The sequence below is a fragment of the Pongo abelii genome, chromosome 20 (assembly GCF_028885655.2).
Source record: "Pongo abelii isolate AG06213 chromosome 20, NHGRI_mPonAbe1-v2.0_pri, whole genome shotgun sequence".
Lineage (NCBI taxonomy): Eukaryota > Metazoa > Chordata > Mammalia > Primates > Hominidae > Pongo > Pongo abelii.
In genome coordinates this window covers 4,548,783-4,567,757 of record NC_072005.2, presented here as the reverse complement: position 1 = coordinate 4,567,757, position 18,975 = coordinate 4,548,783, and the positions used below count along the sequence as shown (strand labels likewise).

At 55.4% G+C, this 18,975-nt stretch overlaps 1 protein-coding gene across 3 annotated transcripts; it reads right to left on the bottom strand.

Moving 5' to 3' along the window:
• Positions 1-1,444: 1,444 nt before the first annotated feature.
• TNFAIP8L1 (TNF alpha induced protein 8 like 1) lies at positions 1,445-17,882 on the bottom strand. 3 transcript variants are annotated; one of them, XM_002828485.6, is made up of 2 exons: positions 17,714-17,882; positions 1,445-5,061 (listed from the first exon to the last, which is right to left on the bottom strand). In XM_002828485.6, exon 2 carries the CDS (start codon positions 5,056-5,058, stop codon positions 4,498-4,500), a length of 561 nt encoding a protein of 186 aa, XP_002828531.1. In that variant the 5' UTR covers positions 5,059-5,061; positions 17,714-17,882; the 3' UTR covers positions 1,445-4,497. The 3 variants fall into 3 exon arrangements, with proteins under 3 accessions (XP_002828531.1, XP_024092221.1, XP_054395374.1); XM_024236453.3 differs by lacking the exon at positions 17,714-17,882 and adding an exon at positions 17,184-17,680; XM_054539399.2 differs by lacking the exon at positions 17,714-17,882 and adding an exon at positions 16,343-17,106.
• Positions 17,883-18,975: the final 1,093 nt, after the last annotated feature.

The following is an 18,975-nucleotide window of genomic DNA, read 5'->3' as shown; positions in this document are numbered from 1 at the left end:
AGGCATGAGCCACTGTGGCCAGCCTCCCTTAGTTTTTTGAAGCTGGGTTGCAACAGTGACTTAAAAAAACAGACCAGACAGGATGGTTTACACCTATAAATCCCAGCACTTCGAGAGGCTAAGGCAGGAGAATCGCTTGACACTAGGAGTTCAAGACCAGCTTAGGCAACATAGCAAGACACCCCCATCTCTACCAAAAAATTAATAATTTTAAAATTAGCCAGGTGTGGTGGTGCACACCTGTAATCCCAGCTACTCAGGAGCCTGAGGGAGGAAGAATCGCTTGAACCCAGGAGTCCAAGGCAGCAGTGAGCCAAGATCTTGCCACTGCAGTCCAGCCTGGGCCACAGAGTGACACCCTGTCTCAAAAAAAAGAAAACCAGCCAGCCTTGACTTCCCAGTACACACTTGATGCCACCACTTGAGGAAAGGCCTGACAGCCGCACACGTCAGCGGGAAGGGCCCCTAGACCAAGAATGACAGTGCTCTGAGGTCTGAAGACCCCCCTGCCAGGGCCAGGATCCTTTCCAGCTCTCGACTCTGAGGCTCCACAGGGCCCAGAAGATGAGCACGACAGGGTTGCCAGGGCCTCTGTGCAGAAAAGGCCGTGGGAAACAGTGCCCACCACTAGTACCCTGGCCAAGGCGGGGGGACTCTCTCCTGGTCAGCTGGGATTCGCCCACAGCTTCCAGATCCCTGGCTGTCAAGGATGATGCCCGGGTGGCCTGATGCACCAGCACACATCAGGGCATCTTGGGACACACAGGAGCTTCCCCTCTGACCCTACGTGTGCATATGTGTGCTTTTTTTTTTTTTTTTTTTTTTTTTTTGAGACAGGATCTTGCTCCATCACCCAGGCTGGAGTGCAGTGGTGCGATCTCAGCTCACCGCAGCCTCAACCTCCTGGGTCCAAGCCATCCTTACAGATAGCTGGGACCACATGTGCATGCCACCCTGACTGGCTATAATTTGTTATTTTTTTATTCTGTTTCTGAGACCAAGTCTCACTCTGTTGCCCAGGCTGGAGCGCAGTGGCACTATCTCAGCTCACTGCAACCTCCGCCTCCCAAGTTCAAATGATTCTCCTGCCTCAGCCTCCCAAGTAGCTGGGATTACAGGCACCCCCTGCCACGCCCAGCTAATTTTTGTACTTTTTAGTAGAGATGGGGTCTCACCATCTTGGCCAGGCTGGTCTTGAACTCCTGACCTCAGGTGATCTGCCTGCCTCAGCCTCCCAAAGTGCTGGGATGACAGGCGTGAGCCACTGCACTTGGCCTTATATATATATATATTTTAGAGATAGGGTCTCGCTATGTTGCCCAGGGTGGTCTGGAACTCCTTGGCTCAAGTGATCCTCCTGCCTCAGCCTCCCAAAGCACTAGATTTACTGACATGAGCCACTGCGCCCAGGCTGGTGTGTGCTTTTATTTAAATTGTTCCGTAGTTCTATTTGGTTTGTTTCCTTTAATTAAATCTCAAATTTACAAGAGTCCAGACTGGCTGGACAGCCCAACAGGGACATGGAGAGTTTTGCACATTGATGTCTCAACAGCACAGGGTTCCACTGGGACTTCGTGAGAAAATCAGAATCCATGTACGTTCTTGAAGATCTGTCTCTCGGCCTAAGATAAGTGGAGAAGGTTGCCTTGGAAGCGTCGGGTAGAGGTAGGAACAGCTGGCTCTCTGGCCAAGGCCTTTGGCTTTTTCGTGGAAGCAAAAACCGAACCACGGGAAGGCTGCTCCGAGTCTGGGGTCAGAATTTCCTATCAGTGAGTGCAGCAGGCCAGGGAGAGGGGAAAGGGAGAGGGGCGGCCCCTGCACAGCTTCACCAGGCGTCAGTGCAGGCTCAGACGGCCGGACTGGCGAGTTTTCAAGAAACTCCAAATCTGGATGGGTGTGTGTGATCTCTTGGTTTTAAATGCAGGCAAATTCCAGATGTCTCAAATACTGGATGGAGCCAGCTAGACCTACCTTCTCACCAAGTAAGGCCCACAGGCCCCTGCCGCAACCTCTACCCTCCACAGACAAGGTTCTGCAAAACAGTCATGGGACCTCGTTTCACCTCCCCCACAGGCACCCAAAATAACCTTCCTGACCTGCAGCACCATTTTGCAACCTTTGAGAACCCATGCCCCCTGCTGACAAACAAAGATGGCAAATAGACTCCCCCACACCACGCCTCCACGACCCGAGCTGAGAATCGCCCGCATCTTGCGGGTGGTACCAGAGCCAAGACGACAGCCGAGCTTTGCTTTCTCGGGTCTGTCTTATAAAAGCAACATGGTTGGCTGGTTGGTTGCTGATTCTCCAAACATGAAATCATGATATTACAATGTGTGCGCTTTGTGAGGCCGAGGTAGGTAGGTCGCTTGAGCCTAGGAGTTCGAGACCATCCTGGGCAACATGGTGAGACCTTCTGTCTACAAAAAATACAAAGATTAGCCGGGTGTGCTGGTGCACGCCTGTAGTCCCAGCTATCCGGGGCTGAGGTGGGAGGATCCCTTGAGCCTGGAAGGAAGAGGCTGCAATGAGCCGAGATTTCACCGCTGCATTCCAGCCTGGGTGACACAGCGAGACTTTGTCTCAAAACAATAAATAAATAAAATGTGCACACATCTCAGGTGGGTCCCCCCTCACCCCTGGGAGGGGGGCACGCTCCGTCCCCTCCCACGTGGCAGTCCCTGGATTGGAGCAGTTTCCCCTCCCGACCCAGGGCAGAGGTCTCCAGCTTCATGGAGGCATCCTGGCTGAAAGTGCCAGCATTCACTGGAGCCTTCTTGAGTGGGGGCTTCCAGGACCACATCCTGTGGACTGAGGGGCTTCACGCACATTTATTCTCATTCAGTTCTCGGCCGCAAGTCTGAGATGGAGGTGTGGCCAGGGCTAGGTCCCTCCAAGGCTGAGGGGGATCTGCCCCGGGCCTCTCCCAGCTCCTGGTGGTGGCCGGCATCCTTGGCCCTCCTTGCATGCATGTCTGTGTCCAAATACTTTTTTTTTTTTCTTCTAAGACAGAGCCCCACTCTCACCCAAGCTGGAGTGCAGTGGCATGATCATCGGTCACTGCAGCCTCTAACTCCTGGGCTCAAGTGATCTTCCCTCGTCATCGCTCGAGTAGCTGGGATTATACGTGTGCACCACCACAGTAATTTTTTTTTTTTTTTTTTTTTTGAGACGAGTCTCGCTCTGTCATCAGGCTGAAGTGCAGTGGTGCGATCTCGGCTCACTGCAACCTCTGCCTCCCTGCAGCCTGCGCCTCCCAGGTTCAAGTGATTCTCCTGCCTCAGCCTCCCAAGTAGCTGGGACTACAGGCGTGCAACACCATGCCCGGCTAATTTTTGTATTTTTAGTAGAGATGGGGTTTCACCATGTTGGCCAGGATGGTCTGGATCTCTTGACCTTGTGATCTGCCCACCTCAGCCTCCCAAAGTGCTGGGATTACAGGTGTGAGCCACCACGCCCGGCCCACCACGATAATTTTTTTTTGTAGAGACGAGGGTCTCACCATGTTGCCCAGGCTGGTCTTGAACTCCTGAGCTCAAGCAATCCTCCTGCCTCAGCCTCCCAAAGTGTTGGAATTATAGGAGTGAGCCACTGCACCTGGCCCCAATCCCCCACTCCTTTTTTAGAGACAGAGTCTTGCTCTGTCACCCAGGCTGGAGTGCAGTGGCGCGATCTCGGCTCACTGCAACCTCCTCCTCCTGGTTTAAGTGATTATCCTGCCTCAGCCTCCGAGTAGCTGGGACTACAGGCATGTGCCACCATGCCCAGCTAATTTTTTGTATTTTCAGTAGAGATGGGGTTTCACCATGTTAGCCAGGATGATCTCAATCTCCTGACCTCGTGATCCGCCCACCTCAGCCTCTCAAAGTGCTGGGATTACAGGCGTGAGCCACTGCACCCTGCCCCAGGCCCCCTTTTTTTAAGGAGCCCAGTCCTTGAATTGGGGCCCACCCTACTCCAAGATGAGATCATCTGAACTAATTCCATCTGTAATGATCCTATTTCCAAATCAGATCATCTTCTGAGGTCCTGGGGGTTAGGACGTGAGTTTATGGATGGGGGGTGCCGCGACTTGCCCCCTAACACTTCCCTTCCCCCAGTTCACCATGTGAACCCCTAGTCCTTGTGCGAGGAGATGAAAATCCCAGGTGACATGATCCAAGTGGGAAGCAGCAGCTTTTGGCTTTTACATCAAGCGACCCAGGGGTCGGTGTGGCCCGGAAAGTACAAACGGGTGGAAGGTGATCCCCAGAGTAGGGCCCCGAATTCCTCTCCCCATTGGGCGGGGGCCAGGAGGAGAGGTGACATCAGTGTTTGAAACAGCTGCTACAGATGCCTCAGCATCCTCTCAAAAGGGGACAGGTCACCCACCTGTCCAGGGGAGTTTGGCCGAGTCTGATTGAGAGAAAAGAGGTGGAAAAAAACCCACAAACCCCACCCACGCCCAGCAGGAGAGCCCCAAAAGGCGCGAGGGGCGCGGTCGGGCGTCCCCGGGGCTCAGAGGCTGCCCTCGTCCAGCATCCGGCCCAGGCCCTCGCAGATCCTGCGCAGGTGGGAGCGGTAGGGCTCGGCGGGGCCGTAGAGCGCAGCCAGGAAGTCGCAGTCGGCTAGGTGGCCGAACACGTGGTTGATGCGGCCGTGGGACTTGGCGGTCAGGTGGGGGCCCACGGCCTGGTGCAGCAGGTCGCGGCACTCGAGCAGCCCGGCGGCCAGCACGCGCCGGTCGAAGGTGAAGTCCACCTGGTGGAAGCTGACGGCCGTCATGGCCAGGCAGCGCGCCCGGTGGCGGAAGCGCCGCAGCAGCGCCAGCTCCTCACCGCCCAGCTGGTCCCCACGCAGCAGCAGTCCCAGCTTCAGGGCCACCTTGACCAGGTTCTTGAGCATCTTCTGGGCCTCCTTGCGGCTGCGCGTGAACTCCCTGGTGGCGCGGTACAGCTCGTCCAGCACCTCGCTGCTGGTGTCATCCACCAGCACGGCCACCACTGCCTTGGACGCCATCTTACTCAGGAGCTTCTTCTGCGCCTGCAGAGCCAGGCTCTTGGTGCTGAAGGTGTCCATGGCCTGCGGGGAACACAGACCACCCCTCAGTTTTGCACGTTGGGGCACTCACACAGAAGAGGTGACACCACCACAGACCCCAGAGGGCCTAACGGAATTTGTTTCTTTAAAAAGTGTCGCCGGGCACGGTGGCTCATGCCTGTAATCCCAGCAATTTGGGAGGCCAAGGCGGGCGGATCGCCTGAGGTCGAGGTCAGGAGTTGGAGACCAGCCTGGCCAGCATGGTGAAACCCCGTCTCTACTAAAAATACAAAAATTAGCCAGGCTTGGTGGTGGGCGCCCATAATCCCAGCTAGTTGGGAGGCTGAGGCAGGAGAATCCCTTGAAGCCGGGAGGCGGAGGTTGCAGTGAGCTAAGACCATGCCACCGCACTGCAGCCTGTAATTCAAGCCTGTGGTTCATGCCTGTGGTCCCAGTGCTCTGGGAGGTTAAGGTGGGAGAATTGCTTGAGGCCAGGAGTTTGAGACCAGCCTGGGCAACATAGCAAGACCCTATCTCTACAAAAAAATCAAAATTTTTATTTTTTATTTATTATTATTATTATTATAAACAGAGAAGGCCTTTCCAAAGCCCACTATCTGTAGGGCCTGACACCAGCCCTCAAACCCATCATATCCTTACTATGAGCTGAGAAGGGGCTCAAGGTGATTATTAGAGGGGGTTCCGTTCCATCCCTCTAGGTCCAGCTCAACACTCCACACCCTCACCCCACAGCTCCATGAGGTGGGGTTCCAAGTGAGCCCCAGACCCCGGGCTGTTCAGGGTGGAGGAGCCCCGTTACTATGGCAGTGCCTCCAGTCCCACTGCCCCCGCAGGGTTGGTTTATTTATTATTTATTTATTTATTTATTATTTAATTATTTTTTTTGAGATGGAATCTTCCTCTGTCGCCCAGGCTGTAGTGCGGTGGCGCGATCTCAGCTCACTGCAAGCTCCGCCTCCTGGGTTCACGCCATTCTCCTGCCTCAGCCTCCGGAGGAGCTGGGACTACAGGCGCCCGCCACCACGCCCAGCTAATTTTTTTTGTATTTTTAGTAGAGACGGGGTTTCACCGTGTTAGCCAGGATGGTCTCAATCTCCTGACCTTGTGATCCGCCCGCCTCGGCCTCCCAAAGTGCTGGGATTACAGATGTGAGCCACCACACCCGGCCCCCAACAGGGTTTATAACAGGCATGTCCAAGGCCTTCAGCCCCGAGTGAGCCAGGGGGTGATGGGTTCACAGGGGGCCATTTGTGGGGTTTCTGGGAAGGCACGGCTCCGATGATTCCTCCAACAGGGAAACATTGACTCGGACAGCCCCCGTCCAGGCTGGGACAGGGGAGGTGTCCAAGGTGAGAGCCTGGCCAGCTCTCGAGGCACAAGGGCCAGGCCTCTGACTGCAGAACCATCCCCCTGTCCCTGTGCTCCTTTTCTCTATCCACCCTGCCCTGTAGCCTGCCCAGTTTCCCTGGCCCTGGAGCTGCCCCTCCACCCACCTCCTTCCTGCAGCTCCGGAATTCTTCGTAAATCTCAGAGTAGGGCATAGCCCTTACCTGCTGAGAACCAGCTGACAGCTCCTCAAAGCTCCCAGGACCAAGCCCCACACCTCACTTGGAGCCCTGAGTCTTCCCTGTGGACCTCAATACCCTAAGGCCCCATCTCCTCCCTGGTGAACTCCTATACACCCCGCAAAGCCTGGCCCCCAAGCCCCTGCCTCTTCCCTGGTAAACTCCTATATATCCCCATCACTTTGGCCCCCAAGTCTCTGCCTCCTCTGAGCCGCAGGTGCCCCAGGCATCCGCATTGCTCCTCTGCTCCCCGGCTCTGCACCCCAACTGGTCTGCCTCACCCCAGGCTGCAGGGGAGATCATGGGCCCAATTCCTTATCCACGGCGTCCCTGCAGACTCCAGAAACATCTGCTGAATGAAGAGGGGAGTGTGGAAGAACTGGGGGAGGAGGGAGGGCCTGAGACCCACCCCCGGTCTCTCTCACTGCCCCAGGCCCTGCTCAGCCTCCACTCCCACCCCAGCGCCAGGCTGCCAGCCTTGGAATGCCATGTGGGCACCCACCTACCCCAGGAGCCCCCACAAAGCCGGTCTTTGTGTGAGTTCAGACTCCGGGAGAAGTTCCAAACCCTCGGCCGCCCTCTGAGGTCAGGGCAGGCACAGGAATTACTGGATGTGCCGCCCCTGCCCTCCGACTTCGGTCACCAGACCCTGGCTCTGCGCAGGCCTAGGCCAGAAGAGGGGTGCTGTTGACTCAGTGCCACGTGGCAGACCCTGAGTCAGCGATGTGTGCCCACTTTGTCATCGCCACCGTGTACTAAGCAGGTTGCCTGTTTTGCAGAAGAGACCACAAAGGCTCAGAGAGGCTAAGCCACTTCCCCAAGGCCACACAGCAATACAGTAACCACTGGCTCTCAACACCCTTGAACCCCAACTCCCTCTGCCTTCCCCACCTAACGCCCTCAACTGGCCGTGAGTCTTAGAAGGCAACCCTGATATTTAGGGCCTGCTCCCAGCTCTGGCCTCTGCAGCAAGCAACTTAACAACAACGTGCCTCAGTTTCCCCATCTGAAATATGGGGAAGATTGGAACTAACTTTGCCCTGGGGCAGAAGCTTGTGACCAAACTGCAATGCCCCCTAAGCTGTGAGCTTCCTCTGGACGAGAGGCTGCAACCACTGCCTGGAACTGCACCCTTCCGTGCCCACCTCAGCTCTGGGAACTTGCAGACCCAGTTCTATCTCAGTGAGATTCCCTGTGCAAAAAAAAAAGCTGGCCGGGCGCGGTGGCTCACACCTGTAATCCCAGCACTTTCGGAAGCCGAGGCGGGAGGATCACGAGGTCAGGAGACTGAGAACATCCTAGCTTACACCATGAAACCCCGTCTCTACTAAAAATACAAAACATTAGCCAGGCGTGGTGGCATGTGCCTGTAATCCCAGCTACTCAGAAGGCTGAGGCAGGAGAATTACTTTGAACCCGGGAGGCGAAACTTGCAGTGAGCCGCCAAGATCACGCCACTGCACTCCAGTCTGGGTGACAAAGCGAGACTCCGTCTCAAAAACAAAACAAAAAAAGACACACAGGCTGGGTGTGGTGGCTCACACCTGTAATCCCAGCACTTTGAGAGGCCGAGGCGGGTGGATCACTTGAGGTCAGGAGTTCGAGACCAGGCTGGGCAACATGGTGAAACCCCCATCTCTACTAAAAATACAAAAATTAGCTGGGCATGGTGGTCGGCGCCTGTAGTCCCAGCTACTTGGAGGGCTGAGACAGGAGAATCACTCAAACCCAGGAGGCGTAGGTTGCAGTCAGCTGAGATCACACCATTGGACTCCAGCCTGGGCAACAAGAGCGAAACTCTAGCTCAAAAAAAAAAGGATGTTTGCGGATTCTAAGAGGGAACTCCTGAGCCTCTGGGTCCAGCCTCCCCAGTTCATAGATGAATAAACCGAGGGGACTCGAAGAGGAAAAGGCCTTTCTCTGCATCTGGGGATGAGGCCCCTGGACCCCATCGGCCCTGGAGCCCACGTCTTTCTGCCCATCTCAGGAGCTCTGTGACCCCAGGCAGGGCTGTGCTCCTCTCTGGGCCTTGACTTTCCCATCTGCGAGTCCTGAGGCTGAAGAAGTTGACTCCGGAGGGGAGTCAAGCCTGTTTACAGCTTCAGGAAGGGCCTGGGCTCCCAAGAGCAACCCCCGCCCCCTGCAAGGCCAACAGGAAGAGGGATGGGGGGGCAAGCAGCTGTGGCCTCCCTTCCTGGCCCCCACACTCCTAAGACGGCCGGGGCAGCCCCGGGACCTGCTGACACCTGGGGTGGCCCAGCTGCATGGCCTTCCCTTTCCTCCTCCCTGAGCCATTGTTCTGCCAGAAACGCTCCCATCCAGGCAGCCAGACAGGAGGATGACTCTCTCCCAGGGGAACAGGCCGAGGAACAAAATAAACCTGGCTCTTCCTTCCTGCGGGAGACGGTGTAGCGGCCACATCAGCCCTTACACGGCAGGGCCCTTCCTAGGGAGTCCTGGGGCCTAGGGGCATCGCCCTCCAAATGCCAGGGCACCCCGCCATCGTCACAAGCACACACAGCCCGCTACAGCTTCTGGGATTCAGGTGTTAACACCCATTCAGTGGCTAAGTGAGCATTTATGGAGCACCAGCTGTCCTGGGGCAGAAGCTTATAACCAAACCCCAGTGTCCGGAGCCAGTGACCTGTGCCTATTCGTCATTCCCCCTGGTACTGGCCAGGTTGCCTGCTTTGCAGAAGAGACCACAGAGGCACCGGGTATACAGCAGGCATCAAAACAGATCCCATCCCTGCCTTGCTAAGGCCCTGGCCTTCTAGACCCCAAGCTGCCTCCTCATTACAAAATCATCTGGGCCAGGCGAGGTGGCTCACACCTGTAATCCCAACACTTTTAAGAGGCCAAGGCAGGAGGATTGCTTGAACTGGGGAGTTCAAGACCAGCCTGGGCAACATAGCGAGATCTCATCTCTACAAAAAAAAATTTTTTTAAATTAGCCAGGCATGGTGGCACAAGTCTGTGGTCCCAGGTACTCGAGAGGCTGAGATGGGGAGAATCGCTTGAGCCCAGGAGGTCAAGGCTGCAGTGAGCTATGATCACACCACTGCACTCCAGCCTGAGCAACAGAGCAAGACCCTGTCTCAAAAGGAAAAAAAAAAAAAAAAAAAGCCAGATGCACTGGCTCACACCTGTAATCCCAGCACTTTGGGAAGCTGAGGTGGGCAGATCACCTGAGGTAAGAGTTGAGATCAGCCTGGCCAACATGGTGAAACCTTATCTCTACTAAAAATACAAAAAAAATTAGCCGGGCATGGTGGTAGGCACCTGTAATCCCAGCTACTCTGGAGGCTGAGGCAGGAGGATCATTTGAACCCGGGAGGTGGAGGTTGCAGTGACAGTGAACCGAGGTCTCCAGCCTGGGTGATAGAGCGAGACTCCGTCACAAAAAACAAAAAACAAAACAAAACAAAAAACCCAGTCCAACGGCTCCTCAGACATCTAAACACACAGTTACCATAGGACCCAGCAATTCCACTTTGGGGGATCTACCCAAGAGAAACGCAAGCATACAGCACGCAAACACTTGTTTTGCACGTGATGGTTTACAGTAGCATGACCCGGGGTAGCCTGCAAGTGGAAGCAACTCAAATGTCCATATGTCCATTAATGGGTGAATGAATAAACACAATGAGATCGGTCCAAGCAATGGAATGTTCTCTAGCCATAAAAGGAGCGAGGCTCACACAGAAGCTCCAGCGTGGATGCACCTTGAGGACATCATTCCCAGTGACAGAAGCCAGACACACAAGGCCACACAGTGTGTGATCCCACTTCTATGAAATGTTCAGGAAGGGCCAGGCGCGGTGGCTCACGCCTGTAATCCCAGCACTTTGGGAGGCCGAGGCGGGCGGATCACGAGGTCAGGAGATCAAGACCATCCTGGCTAACACGGTGAAACCCCGTCTCTACTAAAAACACAAAAAATTAGCCGGGCGCGGTGCCGGGCACCTGTAGTCCCGGCTACTCGGGAAGCTGAGGCAGGAGAATGGCGTGAACCCGGGAGGCGGAGCTTGCAGTGAGCCGAGATCGCGTCACTGCACTCCAGACTGGGTGACAGAGCGAGACTCCATCTCAAAAAAAAAAAAAAAAAAAAAAAAAAAGTTCAGGAGAGGCCTGTCCACAGGGACAGAAAGCGGATTCACGGGTGCTGGAAACTGGAAGAGGGGAAAATGGAAAGCGATTGCTAAATTGGGAACCAGGTTTTTTTGGGGTGAATGGTAATGTAATGTTCTGGAATTAGAGATTCCAGAAATTTATGGTCACATAACTTTCTGGTTATAAATTGTACACTTTAAAACAATGATTGGCCATGTGCGGTGGCTCATGCTTGTAATCCCAGCAGTTTAGGAGGCAGAGGCAGGAGGATCACTTGAGGCCAGGGGTTCAAGACCAGCCTGGCCAACATAGTGAGACCTGGACTCAACTGAAAAAAAAAAAAAAAAAAAAAGTCGGCCGGGAGTGGTGGCGAGCACCTGTAATTCCAGCTACTCGGGAGACTGAGGCAGGAGAATCGCTTGAACCCGGGAGGCAGAGGTTGCAGGGAGTCGAAATTGCGCCACTACACTCCAGCCTGGGTGCAAAAACTGTTCCCCTGCTGGAAGGAGGAGGTGCCAGTAACCAATAAATAGAAACAAACAAGTTAATTTCAGGAAGAGAGATATGGGCCATGGGGGTGAGGGATGAAGTTCAGGGTAACCAGGAGGGCCTCTCTAGGGAGGGACTGGGCCGGTTGAACTGGGCCTGCAATGATAGGGTCTGCGGGAAGATGCTCCAGGCAAAGGGCACAGCCTGTGCAAAGGCCCTGGGGCAGGGCTGTGTCACGCTTGTTACAGGAACAGCCAGGAGGCCTCAGCCCTGTCCACAGCCTCTGTCCAGGTCCATCCACAGCTCTGAGGTCTCCCTGCTGTGACCCTTGGCAAGCCCCATGCACGGGGACAGCTTTCCCATCTGTAAAATGGGTGACCAGGCACCAACTCCCTGGTTCCCTTGACTCTTCCCCTGCTCCCTATATTTTTTTTTTTTTTTTTTTTTTGCGACAGATCCTCCTGCCTTAGCCTCCCAAAGTGCCGGGACTACAGGCGTGAGCTACCACCCCTGGCTTAAATGTACTTTATTTAACTATAAGTTTATGTATGTATGTATGTTTGTTTGTTTGTACGTATTTTGAGATGGAGTCTTGCTCTGTCTCCCAGACTGGAGTGCAGTGGCCAAATCTCAGCTCACTGCAACCTCTGCCTCCCAGGTTCAAGCGATTCTCCTGCCTCAGCCTCAGCCTCCCAAGTAGCTAGGACTACAGGTGCATGCCACCACACCCGGCTGGTGTATTTGTATTTGTACAAAAATACAAATTTGTGTATTTTTAGTAGAGATGGGGTTTGGCCATGTCGGCCAGGCTGGTCTCGAACTCCTGGCCTCAAGTGATCTACTCGCCTCGGCCTCCCAAATTGCTGGGATTACAGGTGGGAGCCACCACACCCAGCCTTAACTATAAGTTTATATTCTCCCACGTTAAATAATGGCTGCGTTTAACTACCAGATGGCAAAATTCCTGAAAACACAGGAGGTGGCTCTGGTGAGCTGGCTGCAATTATGTCACAAGTCCCTGCCATTCCCACCCCTGTCCCATGAATTCTTCATGCCCCTCACAGACAGTGTCAATAATTGATGGATCTGCTCCACAGGGCCACACCAGCCACTCCATCTGTCTTGTCTCAGCCCGGGCTGTACTCCGGGGGCCCAGGGAGGCCTCAGGCCTCTTCCCACTGAGGCCAGTGATCCCAGGCCTCATCCCACCAACTCCCAGGGTCCCACTGCACCAGGCCCTTTAAGACCCATGACTCACACTCTGGGCGCGGTGGCTGACGCCTGTCATCCCGGCACTTTGGGAGGCCGAGGCGGGCAGATCACCTCGTCAGGAGTCCAAGACCAGCCTGGCCAACATGGTGAAACCCCATCTCTACTAAAAATACAAAAATTAGCAAAATGTGTGGCACACGCCTGTAATCCCAGCTACTCGGGAGGCTGCGTCACGAGACTCGCATGAACCTGGGGGGCGGAGGTTGCAGTGAGCTCCACTTCACTCCAGCCTGAGAAACAGAGTGAGACTCTATCTCAAAAAAAAAAAAAAAAAAAAAAAAAAAATCCATGACTCAGGACTTGCAAGCCGGTGTCCATTTTATTTTTATTTATTCACTTTTTTTTTAAGATAAGGTCTTACTCTGTTGCCCAGGCTGGAGTGCAGTGGTACCATCATAGCTCACTATAGCCTCGACCTCCTGGGCTCAAGTGATCCTCCCACCTCAGCCTCCTGAGTAGCTGGGACTACAGCTGGTTAATTTTTTTTTTTTTTTTTTTTTGTAGACGTGGCGTCTTGCTATGTTGCCCAGGCTAGTCTCGAACTCCTGGGCTCAAGTGATCCTCCCGCCTTGACCTCCCAAAGTGCTGGGATTGCAGGCATGAGCTGCTACACTTGGCCAGTGTCCATTTTATTTTATTTTTTTGAGACGGAGTTTCACTCTTGTTGCCCAGGCTGGAGTGCAATGGCGTGATCTCAGCTCACTGCAACCTCTGCCTCCTGGGTTCAAGTGATTCTCCTGCCTCAGTCTCCCAAGTAGCTGGGATTACAGGCATGCGCCACCACGCCCGGTTAATTTTGTATTTTTAGTAGAGACGGGGTTTCTCCATGTTGGTCAGGCTGGTCTCGAATTCCTGACCTCAGGTGATCCGCCCGCCTCGGCCACCCAAAGTGCTGGGATTACAGGCATGAGCCACCGTGAACGGCCAATTTTATTTTTTATTTATTTTTTGAGACAGAGTCTCGCTCTGTTGTGCGATCTCAGCCCACTGCAACCTCCACCTCTCGGGTTCAAGCAATTCTCCTGCCTCAGCCTCCCAAATAGCTGGGATTACAGGCACCTGCCACCATGCCTGGCTAAGTTTTGTATTTTTAATAGAGATGGGGTTTTGCCATGTTGGCCAGGCTGGTCTCCTCCTGGGCTCAAGCGATCCTCCTGCCTCGGCCTCCCAAAATGCTAGGATTACAGGCGTGAGCCGCCACACTTGGCCAGTGTCCATTTTAGTTATGGCAAAAGAGAGAGGAGAATCTGTTGGCCCAAGTTGGGGGTGACATCAGTTGTTCTCAAACTGGGTTCCCCAGAACCCTCAGGACCACCCCATGGATGGGCAGGGGCCAGCTGCCTGCTGGGTTGTGGCGGGGAGCCTGGACACTTTCCACGGTGGCCAGATTTCCACTGGAGAAAGGGTTTGAGGGCCAAACATGAATTATCAGGTACCCACAGCCCATGACTCTGCAGAGGAGGGGACAGGCTTGCCTCAGCCCAAGCAATAGGTTCTTACAGTGCAGAGAAGCCTAGGATCACCTGGCAGGAGGTGCATCCAGCCCCTAAATGTGTCCCAACGCAACCTACTTCTTTTTTTTTTTTTTTTTTTTTTTTTTTGAGACAGAGTCTCGCTCTGTTGCCCAGGCTGGAGTGCAGAGCGGCGCGATCTCAGCTCACTGCAACCTCTGCCTCCTGGGTTCAGGTGATTCTCCTGCCTCAGCCTCCTGAGTAGCTGGGATTACAGGCACGCGCCACCATGCCTGGGTAATTTTTGTATTTTTAGTAGAGACGGGGTTTCACCATGTTGGTCAGGCTGGTCTCCAACTCCTGACCTCAGGTGATCCACCTGCCTCAGCCTCCTAAAGTGCTGGGATCACATGAGCCACCGTGCCTGGCCTAATGCAAGCCGCTTCTTATCTCCCCCACAGCCTCCATCCTCGTCCCTCGGCACCATCTATCCCCATGCCCCCCGTCTATCCTCCCTGTAGCAGCCAACGGGTGCCTGTGAGTACCTGAGTCAGGTTCCATCCTTCCCCTGCCACCACCCTCCATGGCTCCCACCTCTCTTGGGGTCAAAGCCAAGTGTTCTGGCAGCCCGTAAGATCCTGCACACCCTGCCCCATCCCCTCTTTGCCCTCCCCTCCTCCCTCTCTCCTCCTCCTCACTGCTCCAGCCCCGTGGGCCTCCTTGCTCTCCTCCACCATGCCAGGCTCTATCCTGCCCCAGGGCCTTTACACAACCTGTGCCCTCTGCCTGAGCTGCTCTTCTCCCAGGTCTCCACATGGCTGCTTCTTTCTTCTCATCCAGGTCTGGGTTTACATGGCCCCTCCTCAGGAGGCCCTCCCAGATCCCCCATCTATTTTATTTATTTTATGTGTATATTTTTTAATTTTTTTTTTTTGAGATGGAGTCTCACACTGTTAACCCAGGCTGGAGTGCAGTGGTGCGATCTCAGCTCACTGCAACCTCTGCCGCCTGGGTTTAAGTGTTTCTCCTGCCTCAGCCTCCTGAGTACCTGGATTACAGGCACCCACCACCACGCCCGGCTCATTTTTGTATTTTTAGTAGAGACAGGGTTTTGCCCTCTTGGCCAGGCTGGTCTCGAATTCCTGACCTCAGGTGATCTGGCCACCTCGGCCTCCCAAAGTGCTGGGATTACAGGCGTGAGCCACGGCGCCCAGCCAATTCTCTTCTTTTTCTTTGAGACAGGGTCTCACTCCTGTCACCCAGGCTGAAGTGCAGTGGCATGATCTCGGCTCACTGCAGCCTCAACCTCCCTGGGCTCAGGTGATCCTCCCACCTCAGCCTCCAGAGTGGCTGGGACTACAGGCCCACGCCACCACACCTGGCTAATTTTTTTTTCTTTGTTTTAAGTAGAGACAGGATTTCACCATGTTGCCCAGGCTGAGAAATTCTCTAGATGGACCTGCAAGTTTTTGGTTATAGGGAAACTGAGTCAGAGAGGGTCAGGAGCTTGCCTGTTTATAAAGCAGTGATGTGGCAGAATCAGAATTTGAACCCAGCCTTTAACCTAGTGCAATCCTTTCCTCATCCTAGTCAATGGCACATTTGGGGTTCAAGTCTCCTCTCTCCCAGAGCCCACCCCAGAGGGGAAGGATCGAAGCCTTAGGAAGCTTCTAGAAGCACTGTGTCCTGTAATCCCCTCCTCGGGCTTTTAACAATGTCTTGCTGAATCTCCCCCACCCCTCAAAGCACCCTCCTTCCCCCCAGTTATCTCAGCCCTACAAGAAAAAGGAGATGACCAGCCCCATTGGACAGATGGGGAAACTGAGGCCTAGAAGCTGGGGATTTACAAGATCCCAAGAACTCTGCCAGAGGTCCCTGCGTCAAAGCTCGAGCGGGTGTGATTCCAGGGAGGTCATCTGCTGAGGGGTGTCGGGAGATGCTGGGAAGGGGCAGGCACGCTGTGGAACTGGGCTGTTCCTGCCTCTCACTCTGCCTCCTTGCCCCGCTCCCCGGCTGTAACACCTGAGGCTGTACCTGGGCAAGTGTGAGTCATTTTTTAGCATTGACGTCTCTCTGGGAGGAGTGTTTCCCCGTCAATGGCTGGAGTTTTGTCCTCAAGTTACCCTTTTGTGGCCCCATTGGACAGACAGGGACACTGAGGGCTCCGGAACCCCACCATACTGAATTGTCAAGCAATCAAAAGACCCCTCGTCCACCTGGGCTGACCCCTGGGGAAACGGGGATGAGGAAACTGAGGCTCTGGAGGCACCTGACCGTCGGTCCAAGGCCACACAGCGGGAGGGGCCATACTGCGGGGCCTCAGACCTGCACCCGTCTGCAGAGCCGCGCCACCATCAGAGCGGGGTTCAAGCCACCCCGCCCCGTATTCCCCTCAGGGGTCCAGGCACTCACCCACCACCTGTATCTCAGGCTGCTGCAGCCTCTGGCTAGTGCCCGATTCACCCAGGTGTTTGTGTGGCTGGAGACAGCCCTTTGTTCACCGTTTCCATAGGTACAGCGTCCCTGAGCGGCCCCTCCTCTGCCCCTCCCAGCCCTTGCCTGTGCAGGTCCTGGGCCCGGCCCAACCAGGGAGCTTGTTAGGTTTCAAAGTTGGCGCCCTCGGACCTGCCGTAGTGGCAGAGGGCACAGCCCATGCAAAGGCCCTGAGACAGGACCTTGCCTGGGGTGTTGGAGGAACAGGAGGAGGCCAGTGTGACTGGGGCAGAGCCACAGCGAGAGTCAGGCAGGTTATGAGCAGGGCCTATATTCCTGCATCTGATCCCCCAGCAGCCCTCAACTCGGGGAGTTACGACCCACTCCTGTCTTACAGATGAGGAAACTGAGGCTCCGCAGAATTGAAAAACTGGTTCAAGATATCATGCGGATGGCAGAGCTCAAACCTAGATTGGTCCAAGCTCCGCCACCACTGGGCTGGCCCCGCTGGGGCCTCCCAAGGCGTTCATCGCCCCCAGCTGAGCTGGGACTGGCTCAGGAAATAAACTCTGGCGGCCTGTTTACACCTGGGGCTGCTCCTCCACCAGCCCTTCCCCCCACCATAGAGAAGGTGCTAGGAAGTGTGAGGATGCAGAGAAAACAGATTCTGTCCTGCCTCTGTCCCCACTTCCCTGGCCAAACATTGGAAGCATTGGCCTCTTTCTAGGCTTTAGTTTACCATCCCGGGAAATGGGCCTAGTTCGACTTCACAGAAAAGGCCAGGAGGCGACAGATGTCCTTCAGATCACCTGCCAATTACCTTAGCAGCGACGGTCCCAGTTCACAGCTGGCAAAACTGAGGCCAAGGCACCACAGGCCACTTGGGAGCTCGTTAGGGGCCAGTCTGGGTGGGCCCGGGCTGGCCTAGGCCTGGCTCCCCGCCACCGATGCCTGGACCGATGCCTGGTTTAGCTAGAAGCTACAGTCATGCCCACCTCCGCACGGCTGGCCCAGCTGCCCACCCCCTGGAATGCCCTCAGGGTTCTGGAATCTGGCCTGAGCACCTGCGGCCCTGCAGTTAAAGGGGGCAGAGTCCACTAGAGTCTACATGGGGGATGGGGGTGCTGGTCCCAGAGCACAGCCCCACGCCAAGGGGGGCAATTGAGACTCAACCTGTCTCCCCCTAACCTATACAGCGAGAGTGACAGAGAGACAGAGGGAAACTGAGGCAGGAATGCAGACGGACAGGCGGTGGGATGCAGAAGCATTAAGGGGCGGGAGAGACAGAGGGCGGCCAGGTGTCCCCCGGGATGCGCTGAAATGGGGGGCGCCCCGGCACTGCTAGCTCACCTGCTCTCGGAGCAGAGTCCGTACGTCCAACCGTCGGGGGTCCGTCCAGCCGCCTCCGTGGGCCGGGGCCGTTGCCGCGGCGGTGGGATCAGCGCCGGAGCCGGGGCCAGGGCCGGGGCGGGGCGGGCAGCGCGGCCCCGCCCTCCACTCGCCTCGCCCCTCGGCAGGCCACGCCCTCCACTCGCCCCGCCCGCAAGGAAGGGACCGGAGAGTTGCCAGGCATGGGGGGGCGGGCCGAGCGCTCCGGATTAGCCAATGACAGGGCGGGCAATGTACGAAAAGGCCAATGGGAGCAGGGCACTGCGCCGGGGGGGGAAGTGGGGGGAAGGGGCGGAGCCTGGGGCGGGGTCAGGCGGCTCTGGGGGATTCCTCCGGAATCGCGAAGGGGCCCGGATGCGGGGGCGAGGCCGTCGTGGGGGTGCCGGCCACAGAAAAGGGAAGAGATAAGAGTACGAGACAGACAGAGAACCTGGGGAGGGAGGCACAGAGACACCAACAGGAAGAGACCAGAGAGCTAAAAGGCAAAACAGACCAACCACGTGGTTCTGCACGGACCCCTTCCTCCTGGGGCTAATTTACCCACCTGGATAATAGGAATTTCGGCAAAAGCATGTTTCTCAAAGTACGTCCTCGGGGAACCCTTCGCGTCAGAAAGATCTGAGAGTCCATTTTAAAATGCAGATTCCAACTAGGCGTGGTGCCTCATGCCTGGAATCCCAGCACTTTGGGAGGCCAAGGCAGGAGGATCCCTTGAGCCCAGGAGTTTGAAACCACCCTGAGCAACCTAGGGAGACCCTGTCTCTACAGAAAAAAAAAAAAAAGAAAGAAAGAAAAGAAGAAGAACAAAATAAGTTAAAAATTTAAAAATACAGATTTCTGTGCCACCAGAAGGGATGAATCTAACCCAGGGTTGTGGGGCTATAGATAAATCTTTGGGGTGAGGTGGAGGGCTCCTGGAGACACCATCAGAGGATCGCCAGGTCCAGCCTCGATTTCCGTAGGAATGAACCTGCAGGACACACAGGAGTCTCCCGGCTGCGCAGCGCCAGCTGGGGTCCCCCGGGGAGGATGCAGCTGTGAGTCCTGGGAACCAGGCCCTGGAGCTGCTCCCAGGTCCCCTGCAGCACCATTTCCGCTCTGCAGCCCCAACTCTGGGTCCCGGTTGCAGCTAGGGCCTAGGGAGCCCATAGCAACCTCGCAGCTTCTTCCTCCAGGAAGCCAGACAACAAATTGTTGAGGGCCTGTTGTGTGTCCTGACCTGC

What these genes read in the sequence shown, in the direction of transcription:
- TNFAIP8L1 (XM_002828485.6), bottom strand. Translation starts at nt 5,058, where the DNA reads ATGGACACCTTCAGCACCAAGAGCCTGGCTCTGCAGGCGCAGAAGAAG.